We start from the raw sequence: 10811 nt of genomic DNA, 5'->3' as shown, positions 1-10811 counted from the left end.
TTTTAAAGGTATTTTACATTTGTAGTGAATTGGTTAGGCAGCTTTACAGCATTCCAGATGGGTGTCTCAACTGTACTAGGGTACAGTTTCAACTGTACCTGACTGTTTTCGACATGGGTACAGTTGGAACAAAAAAGCTTCTTGTGTTTATGAGCTAATTGTGAAAAATATGACCTACTTATGGATGTTAATTATTAATAATATTTTAGTAGACAAGTAAAAGAAATGTCATATGAAAAATCACTTCGTTTCACTTCTTTTCAGTCCCATAATTTTGGTGTGGTAACGGTGAAAGCAAAAAGTGTACCAACTGTACCTGGTCTACCCCTAAATATTATTAGGGCAGTTACATGAACTTTAGAATTTGTATTGCTTTTATAAGGTTTTTGTTTTGTGATCTCATGTTTGAAAGAGTTTTAAAATATATTGTGAGATCGGTGTATCTTATAAAATTATGTCTTATAATACAGGGCGCTGTGCGGTGACGTTTATTGTCCACTGTCCAATGAACTTTTTGTCCACTAGCTTCCGCAATACAAGGGATGGCTCTGACCAATTGTAACTAGAGTGGGCGGGCACAAGTGCTATACGTAGCACACCATTGGTCAGAGCGAATGACAATCATGTTTTCTTGTCTCAAAATAACAGAGAAGGAAGCGACGTTTCTGGTTGTGCTTTATTAAAAATTTCCTGGGAAGTGGGAGAAATAAAATCCAGAAATCGTGAGTATTATTTCATATGTACAATTTGAGCATCTGCACCCAAAGAAAAAGGAACGGCTGGTGAAAATGTGGAATGAATGAACCTTTTTAATCCGCAGCTTGTCACAAGACAGTCCTGTGATGCGAGAGAGGGGAGGAGAAAATCTTAACGCATAGATAGGGGGATGATGATGATGATGATGATGCGATCCTGTTAACAACCAAACCAACCCGTTCCTCTTCATCCGAGCTGGCTGCTTTTTAAAAAATCTATTCTTCTATCCGGTAACCAGATAGGGATGTAGAATAACAAATGAGCTTAGAGGCCTATCGGTTACCCATAAAGATGCTGGCAGGTTACAGTTCTGTTGTTGCCTGAACGACTCAAGACCACGTAGGCTCCAGTTCTGCATTAATCATCATGCTTGTCATAGAAATATTTTATAATTTTGCGTTTAACATTCCCCCCCCCCCTGTTTTGTCTTCCAGCTGTCACGATGATCCACAGTCTATTCCTGGTTAACGCATCGGGGGACATCTTTCTGGAGAAGCACTGGAAGAGTGTGGTCAGCCGATCCGTTTGCGATTACTTTTTCGAGGCCCTGGAACGAGCCACGGAACCGGAGAACGTGCCTCCGGTGATCCCGACCCCGCATCACTACCTCATTAACGTGCTCCGTCACCGTATCTACTTCGTGGCGGTCATACAGAGCGAGGTGCCTCCTCTGTTTGTCATCGAGTTCCTCCATCGTGTGGTGGACACATTTCAGGTTTGTATGATTGTATTCTTCTGATAACTTATTCTTAATGATAGTGTCAGATTGTAATACCATTGTAACGTAACATTACGTTCCATAAAAAGTAACTAAGTAACACAAATTAGTTAATTTTAACGCAATATTGTAACACCTTGCTTTGTAATACCATTGTGCTTTGATATATATATATATATATATATATATATATATATATACAGTACAGTCCAAAAGTTTGGAACCACTAAGATTTTTAATGTTTTTAAAAGAAGTTTCGTCTGCTCACCAAGGCTACATTTATTTAATTAAAAATACAGTAAAAAACAGTAATATTGTGAAATATTATTACAATTTAAAATAACTGTTTTCTATTTGAATATATTTCACAAAGTAATTTATTCCTGTGATGGCAAAGCTGAATTTTCAGCATCATTACTCCAGTCTTCAGTGTCACATGATCCTTCAGAAATCATTCTAATATGCTGATCTGCTGCTCAAGAAACATTTAATGTGTACAATTGTACAAAATATTTGTGTACAATATTTTTTTTCAGGATTATTTGATGAATAGAAAGTTCAAAAGAACAGTGTTTATCTGAAATCTAATCTTTTGTAACATTATAAATGTCTTTACTGCCACTTTTGATTGATTTAATGCATCCTTGCTGAATAAAAGTATTCATTTCTTTAATTTCTTTTCAAAAAAATAAAAATAAAAATTCTTACTGACCCCAAACTTTTGAACGGTAGTGTATAATGCTACAGAAGCTTTGTATTTCAGATAAATGCTGTTCTTTTGAACTTTCTATTCATCAAGGAATCCTGAAAAAAAAAGTACAAAATCATAAATGTTTATTAAGCAGCAAATCAGCATATTAGAATGATTAAAAATTAAATTAAAATAAAAACATTAAAAATCTTAGTGGTTCCAAACTTTTGGACTGTATATATATATATATATATATATATATATATATATATATATATATATATATATATATATATATATATATATATATATATATATATATATACTATAGTACACAAAAAGTAAGTACTTTTCAGCTCTTTTTCTGAGTGTACTCCAGGGTAATTGAATATTATTTGTATAAAATGTAATGTCATTGCCATAGTACCATGTTCAAAATGTAAACATGGTACAAGCTTCTCAAAAAATACCGTGGTGCTACCATAGTACAGTTATTAGGTCAGTATCATATGCCAGTACAGTACCATAGTACTTTGATATACAGTACTGTGCGAAAGTCTTTAGGCACGTCAGTATTTTCAAGGTTTTAAGCCAGTTATTTATATCTTTTGCTGTAGTGTGTCAGTGGGAAATATCAGTTCACATTTCTAAACATTCATTTTGCCATTAATTTTATAATCCAGTGAGATTTTTGAATACACAAGGAGTCTGACCTTTAAATATTCTATTTGAATATGCTTTAAAATGTAATTTATTCTTGTGATCAAAGCTGAATTTTCAGCATCATTACTCCAGTCTTCAGTGTCACATGAGCCTTCGAAAAATCGTTCTAATATGCTGATTTGCTGATCAAAAAACTATGTTAAAAAAAGTTGCTACCCTGATACTTTTTTCAGGATTCTTTGATGAATAGAAAGTTTTGAATAACAGTGTTTATTTGAAATAGATTTTTTATCAATATAAATGTCTTTTAAGGCACCCTTGCTGAATAAAATTATATTTAAAAAAATAAAGAATAAAATTGTTACTTTATTTTAAAATATATAATCATATTGACCCCAAACATATAAAATTTGAACAGTAGTGTACATGTCCAAAATTGTATCATATTACTATGAAAACATACCACAAAACCAAATACACCATGATATTTTGATAACATGATATTAGCTGCTTAATATGATTTAGTTAAAAAAAAAAAAAAATACTGTGGTGCTCTCATGGTACAGTGATGGTATCATCAGATGGTGATAACATATACTGAATGACTACTATATTCATATGGTATTCACACAGTACATTTTGTAAAACCATAGTATGTGCATGGTATTCAAAGGTAAAGAATATAAATGGATTGCATGAACTACTGATCTGTTTTATAAAATATATTAATGTATTACTGAATTTAATATGAAGCATTACTTTAAAGTGCTACCATTTCAAACCATTACTTCTGAGAACATTCAATTAACGTGTTATATTTTTCCCTTTAGGATTATTTTGGGGTGTGTACAGAGGCAGCTATTAAAGACAATGTTGTTGTGGTCTATGAGCTGCTGGAGGAGATGTTGGATAATGGCTTCCCTCTGGCCACCGAATCAAACATCCTAAAAGAGCTCATTAAACCTCCAACCATCCTGCGCACAGTGGTGAACACCATCACAGGTATTCCGTTTTATTTTGTGGTGTGTTAAATGTCTCTCAGCTTGTGAATCCATACAAACAAATTCTTCTGTTTGTTATCTGTGCACAGGAAGTACTAATGTTGGCGAGCAGCTTCCTACAGGTCAGCTGTCAGTGGTACCATGGCGGCGCACAGGTGTCAAATATACCAACAACGAAGCTTATTTTGACGTGGTGGAAGAAATCGATGCTATCATTGACAAATCAGGTAGATCTTCTTATTTAGCAGTATGTTATAATTTACAGTAGATGCAACCATAAAATGCAAATGACTGCTGTCTGATCACTAACCTAAAACCTGAATCTGTAAATGATTTACGAAAAAATATATTTCCCCCCCAAGGTTCCACTATCACAGCAGAGATCCAGGGAGTGATAGACGCCTGTGTGAAACTTACAGGAATGCCTGATCTCACCTTGTCATTTATGGTAAACCTGGACATCTTTTCAAAATAAGTTTGCTGAACTATTTGAAATCCTGAACAACTCCAGTTTTTTAAAGGAACAGTTCACCCAAAAATGAAAGTTATCCCATAATTTATATATTATTTAATATAACTCCGATTGTGTTCGACTTGACTTAATTTGACTTGACTTAAGCTGACACTTATCAGCCTGGATGCATCAGCCCTAAAACTATTGAATTGTTTTTATTAATTGAAATAAAGCTGAAATAAAATCAAATATTAATATGAGATGGGGGAAAAAATAATCTTTAATAAAAACTTAAATGAAAATTAGAAATGTTGTCCTGGCAACTAACTGAAATAAAATACATTTCAGTTTGAAGTAGTAAAATTACTAAAACTAAACTGTAATAAAAATAGATTAAAGCCAAACAGAAATATTTACAAAAGCAAAACTAATAAAAATGAGAAAAGCACATAATGAAATTAAAATGAAAAGTGAAAATATATGAAAGCTAATTAGCTACATGGTGGCTACCATAAGATACTTCAATACTTTGATATCTTTAAAGGTATATAATGCTTTGCTTATGTTGCACTGGCCAATAAGTCATCTTGGGCTGAAATCTTCACCTTTCAAAATTGCTTTTCAGTTCTAGAACATTTTTAATTTTACATTTTTACATGTATTAATTTAGCAGAATTTGCATTTATTGTATTTAATTACGTTTGACAAATTACCAAATGTACTTTGAAATTCCAATCTGCAGTATATTTCATAATACTACAGGTGCTGGTCATATAATTAGAATATCATCAAAAAGTTGATTTATTTCACTAATTCCATTCAAAAAGTGAAACTTGTATATTATATTCATTCATTACACACAGACTGATATACTTCAAATGTTTATTTCTTTTAATTTTGATGATTATAACTGACAACTAAGGAAAATCCCAAATTCAGTATATCAGAAAATTAGAATATTGTGAAAAGGTTCAATATTGAAGACACCTGGTGCCACACTCTAATCAGCTAATTAACTCAAAACACCTGCAAAGGCCTTTAAATGGTCTCTCAGTCTAGTTCTGTAGGCTACACAATCATGGGGAAGACTGCTGACTTGACAGTTGTCCAAAAGACAACCATTGACACCTTGCACAAGGAGGGCAAGGCACAAAAAGTCATTGCAAAAGAGGCTGGCTGTTCACAGAGCTCTGTGTCCAAGCACATTAATAGAGAGACGAAGGGAAGGAAAAGATGTGGTAGAAAAAAAGTGTACAAGCAATAGGGATAACCGCACCCTGGAGAGGATTGTGAAACAAAACCCATTCAAAAATGTGGGGGAGATTCACAAAGAGTGGACTGCAGCTGGAGTCAGTGCTTCAAGAACCACTACGCACAGACGTATGCAAGACATGGGTTTCAGCTGTCGCATTCCTTGTGTCAAGCCACTCTTGAACAGACAGAGCGTCAGAAGCGTCTCGCCTGGGCTAAAGACAAAAAGGACTGGACTGTTGCTGAGTGGTCCAAAGTTATGTTCTCTGATGAAAGTAAATTTTGCATTTCCTTTGGAAATCAGGGTCCCAGAGTCTGGAGGAAGAGAGGAGAGGCACACAATCCACGTTGCTTGAGGTACAGTGTAAAGTTTCCACAGTCAGTGATGGTTTGGGGTGCCATGTCATCTGCTGGTGTTGGTCCACTGTGTTTTCTGAGGTCCAAGGTCAACGCAGCCGTATACCAGGAAGTTTTAGAGCACTTCATGCTTCCTGCTGCTGACTAACTTTATGGAGATGCAGATTTCATTTTCCAACAGGACTTGGCACCTGCACACAGTGCCAAAGCTACCAGTACCTGGTTTAAGGACCATGGTATCCCTGTTCTTAATTGGCCAGCAAACTCGCCTGACCTTAACCCCATAGAAAATCTATGAGGTGTTGTGAAGAGCCAGATGTGATATGCCAGACCCAACAATGCAGAAGAGTGAAGGCCACTATCAAAGTGGGCTCTCATAACACCTGAGCAGTGCCATAGACTGATCAACTCCATGCCACGCCGCATTGCTGCAGTAATTCAGGCAAAAGGAGCCCCAACTAAGTATTGAATGCTGTACATGCTCATACTTTTCATGTTCATACTTTTCATTTGGCCAAGATTTCTAAAAATCCTTTCTTTGTATTGGTCTTAAGTAATATTCTAATTTTCTGAGATACTGAATTTGGGATTTTCCTTAGTTATAATCCTCAAAATTAAAAGAAATAAACATTTGAAATATATCAGTCTGTGTGTAATGAATGAATATAATATACAAGTTTCACTTTTTGAATGGAATTAGTCAAATAAATCAACTTTTTGATGATATTCTAATTATATGACCAGCACCTGTATATACTAACTCTAACCCATATACCTCATTCCTTTTCTTTCCATTTCATTCCTTTGCACTTGGCATCTTTCATTCTGTAGAACCCTCGACTCCTGGATGATGTCAGCTTCCACCCCTGTGTGCGGTTCAAGCGTTGGGAAGCTGAGCGAATTCTTTCCTTCATCCCACCAGATGGCAACTTCCGCCTCCTGTCCTACCACGTCAGCTCTCAGAAGTGAGAACATCCCAACATATTATTAGCTTATTTTTATTAACTCATTGTTATTATTAACCCATTATTAACTCATAGTGGGGAAATGACAAAAAATAGCCCCTTTTTAGATATTCATTTATAGGCTTTCACACCAGAGGAACGTTTTCATAGTTCCTATAACTATTGGTGGAAGTACCCACTTTTTGGGGAGTTTTCACCCCAGGAACCTGGAACGATTTTAGTTATGGGAAAGCCTTTGGAGGGACTAAATTAGCTCCTACTGCAGAATAAGGTCTAACTGAGCTCAATAGGAACTAGAAGTGACGCAAGTGTACGTTGATTGGCCAAACACATGCTATGCGAAGCACCGGCACCTGCCATGTTTAAAAAGCCGTGTAAACACACAGTTTACATACATTTATTCTACATACTAACTCTATAGATATGGAAAACAGTGACAGATAGCATTTACCTGTCGCCTTTGTCTGCGGCATAATGTTCTTTTCTCAGCCTCTATGAAATGTAGCACAGCAAGTTGTAGGAGATTTCATCTCTTAGCCCTCCTTTTTGCTTTTTCAATTGCATATTGAAAGAGCATGTATCTCTCTATCCCTGATATCACAAAACCCACGACGCAACAAATACACAGCTCTGATATTGGCGCCCTCCATCCTCCTGTTGTTGACGTTGTTGAATGCCATTCTCAAATGACGTCACTGTCGGTCGGCCTGTCACTTCAGAATTAATACTGGCGGTGCAAATGCAACCAGGAAAATGGCCCTAGGGAATTATTTAGTTCTCGGGGGACTGCCCTTGTGGCTAGTTCCTTATAACTACGTTTTTATAACTACCCTTTGCAAAAGCCCCTTTTGTGCAGAGCAGTGGGAAAAAATATCAAAAATCCCTTAGTAATATTAGTCATTTTATTCTGTTGTTGTTAACTTTCTAATTAATGGTTTGTAGTATATTATATACATTACCATTTCAAAAGTTTGGGGTCCGTAAGATTTTTTTTGTTTTATGTTTTTAAAAAAAAAATTCTAATGCTCACTAAGGCTGCATTCATTTGATCAAAAATACAGTAAAATATTGTGAAATATTATTACGGCTTAAAATAACCGATTTTTATTATACTATATTTTAAAATGTAACTTATTTCTGTGATGGCAAAGCTATAAGCTGATATTTTGCAGTTTAACTTGAATACTTCATTGCTATATTCTTCAGCCTGGTGGCCATCCCAGTGTACGTAAAGCATAACATCAGCTTCAGAGAGGGCAGTTCTCAAGGTCGTTTTGAGCTCACCCTCGGCCCAAAGCAGACCATGGGTAAGGTGGTGGAATCAGTGCTGGTGAGCAGTCAGCTGCCCCGTGGTGTCCTCAACGCCAACCTCAACCCCTCACAGGGAACTTACACTTTTGACCCTGTCACCAAGGTAAATGAGCATTTATTGTTTTCTGTGTTCATTGCTCTTTAGGTTCTGATGTTCATTTTTGAGTTAACTGAGAACAAACTTGATTGAAACTTGAGTCAGTGTTGTCAAGTATGCAGTTTATTTTTCACGTGCAAAGGCTAAGAAGTGCTCCATGATCAACTGATGGTGACAACAATTAAAGGATTAGTTCACTTTAAAATGAAAATTACCCCATGATTTACTCACCCTCAAGCCATCCAAGGTGTATATGACTTTCTTCTTTCAGGCGAATACAATCAGAGATATATTAACAAACACCCTGACGCTATCAACCTTTATATATAATGGCAGTGAACAGGGGTCACTAGTTTGACTCTCAAATAAGTGCATTCATCTGTCATAAACATACTCCACACAGCTCCGGGGGGTCAATAAAGGCCTTCTGAAGTGAATCGATGCATTTTGTGTAAGAAATATATCCATATTTAACATGTTATAAAGTAAAATAACTACCTTCTGGCCAAACTGTCATACATATTCTACTTGCATCTAAAGCGTCACTTACGCTACACTATGACGTACTACGCAACGTTCTACGATATACATCGTGCAAATCATGGGGTAATTTTCATCTTTTCATACCTTCTGGTTGCACCACATGTAATGTAATGTAATGTAATATAATGTCAGCATGTGCATTATGAGTCTTTTTTAACTGGCAGAAGCTGCATATTAATGTTGCAATGAATTGTGGTATATTTGCAGCTTTTGTCATGGGATGTGGGTAAGATAAACCCCCAGAAACTGCCCAGTTTAAAAGGATCTGTGAGTCTCCAGGCTGGAGCCTCCAAACCTGATGAAAATCCAACAATCAACATCCAGTTCAAGATTCAGCAGCTGGCCATTTCAGGTACTGTAGATCAGTGGTTTCTTAACTGATTTGGCTTCAGAATTTACACAGGACATCAAGTGTTGACCCAACACAACGGCAAGATTGTTCATAGAAAAGTAACAAATTATATTTGTTATACAGTATACACTTTTGAAACCGTTTCAGCCCTACTAATTGTATCCAAACAGTATGGATTACATGTTTAAAAAATATGGTGAGGCTTTTAGTTCAAATTTAATTGTGGATCTTTATTGTATTACTTTATTATGCACAGTAGAATTTGCCTCCTGGGATATAAAATGTATTGTATTGAAAAATATATATAATTAGTCCATTAAAATATCAAATTTGTTTCAAGTACCTTGGAGATTTTGTTCTGTACAGTAAATGTGCACAGAGAAATTTTCACAGTCAGGAAATTGTTTCTTTAATCTCCCACAGGGGATCTAATAAAGACCAATTCTGCATATGAATGAGCAATTGAGAACATTTATGACAGTTGCATTATCTGGCCAGAAGGTGGAGCTGTTTTGATTCTGAAACAGATGGTTCGAACAGCTGCCCCTGTAACATGGCACTGTAAGACAGAGCGTTTCAAGCGCATCATCTTGACTGATCATTGATTCAGTTCTTTTAGCAGTCGCAAGCTTTCCCCAAAGACTCTATCGTGCCATATACATACGTGCTGCGCAACTGACATGTTTGCTTTCTGCTTTCTCACCCAACAGGTCTGAAAGTAAATAGGTTGGACATGTACGGCGAGAAGTACAAACCTTTCAAAGGCATCAAATACATGACCAAGGCTGGCAAATTCCAAGTCCGAACCTAGGCGACCTCTTTCTGCTTCCATTCCATAATTAATACAGTGGGTTTATGGCAAAATGGAGATAAAGAAAAGAGAACAGGTTTGAGTAGATACATGTCCTTTGGAATGCATTTCAGGATTTTTTCAGGAAAATGTATGATAAGACTGTCAGCCATTAATGGGAGCGTGTGACTCCCAAAGAGGCAATGTTGTTATTAACACTATCAAATGTGCTATTAGAGGTCCACCCAGGTTAAAGGGACAGTAACTACATTTCTGAACCTCATTTTCTTATTTAAAAAATTTCGTCCATTTTATTTGCAGCTTCTTTGGGTTACATTTGCTCTCAAACCTCCATCTATCTCCTGTGTTCATACCCTTTCTTGGTTTATTTCTCAATGTCGGTTTTAAAACTCTTTCCTTCATACCGTATTTCCATCCTGAGTCTCATTTCTTCATGAGATTGAACTGCACTGTCATGTATTGATCTGTGCCTCTGAGAAGCGAGGCAATAGGAGACTCATTTCTGCATTGCAGAACAATAATCTTATATTACCATCACAGACTGATTTTGGCTTCCGTCCCCAATGATTGTGTCCAAAGTAAACCGTATTTCAGATGGTTTAACACTGGAGCTTTTCTTTATTTGTTTACCGTAGTATTTTGACAGTATAAATCTCTATTGTTTGAATGCTTTTTAAAACTGTTTCTTATACTATTTATTGAATATCTGACAACCTATTTAAAGCATAACTGACCATAACAATCCATAATAATGCTATATGTGATGCTTGATTGTGTCATTTGTCTTACCCAGAATGCGACATGCATTAAAAAATGGACTCGAAGCATAGTACTTGCATCC

The 10811-nt window shown here is 36.0% G+C and overlaps 1 protein-coding gene across 2 annotated transcripts; it reads left to right on the top strand.

The window, feature by feature from the left end:
• The first annotated feature begins 568 nt into the window (after positions 1 to 568).
• ap3m2 (adaptor related protein complex 3 subunit mu 2) lies at positions 569 to 10802 on the top strand. Of its 2 annotated transcripts, XM_048188912.1 has the most exons (10): positions 588 to 722; positions 821 to 1095; positions 1191 to 1471; positions 3659 to 3830; positions 3919 to 4056; positions 4192 to 4277; positions 6723 to 6856; positions 8063 to 8270; positions 9015 to 9159; positions 9870 to 10802. In XM_048188912.1, exons 3-10 carry the CDS (start codon positions 1199 to 1201, stop codon positions 9968 to 9970), a joined length of 1257 nt encoding a protein of 418 aa, XP_048044869.1. In that variant the 5' UTR covers positions 588 to 722; positions 821 to 1095; positions 1191 to 1198; the 3' UTR covers positions 9971 to 10802. The 2 variants fall into 2 exon arrangements, with proteins under 2 accessions (XP_048044868.1, XP_048044869.1); XM_048188911.1 differs by lacking the exon at positions 821 to 1095 and having other exon boundaries at positions 569 to 722.
• The last annotated feature ends 9 nt before the right edge of the window (positions 10803 to 10811 follow it).

The sequence above is a fragment of the Megalobrama amblycephala genome, linkage group LG4 (assembly GCF_018812025.1).
Source record: "Megalobrama amblycephala isolate DHTTF-2021 linkage group LG4, ASM1881202v1, whole genome shotgun sequence".
In the NCBI taxonomy this organism is placed as follows: Eukaryota; Metazoa; Chordata; class Actinopteri; order Cypriniformes; family Xenocyprididae; genus Megalobrama; species Megalobrama amblycephala.
This window is presented reverse-complemented; position numbering and strand designations above follow the sequence as displayed.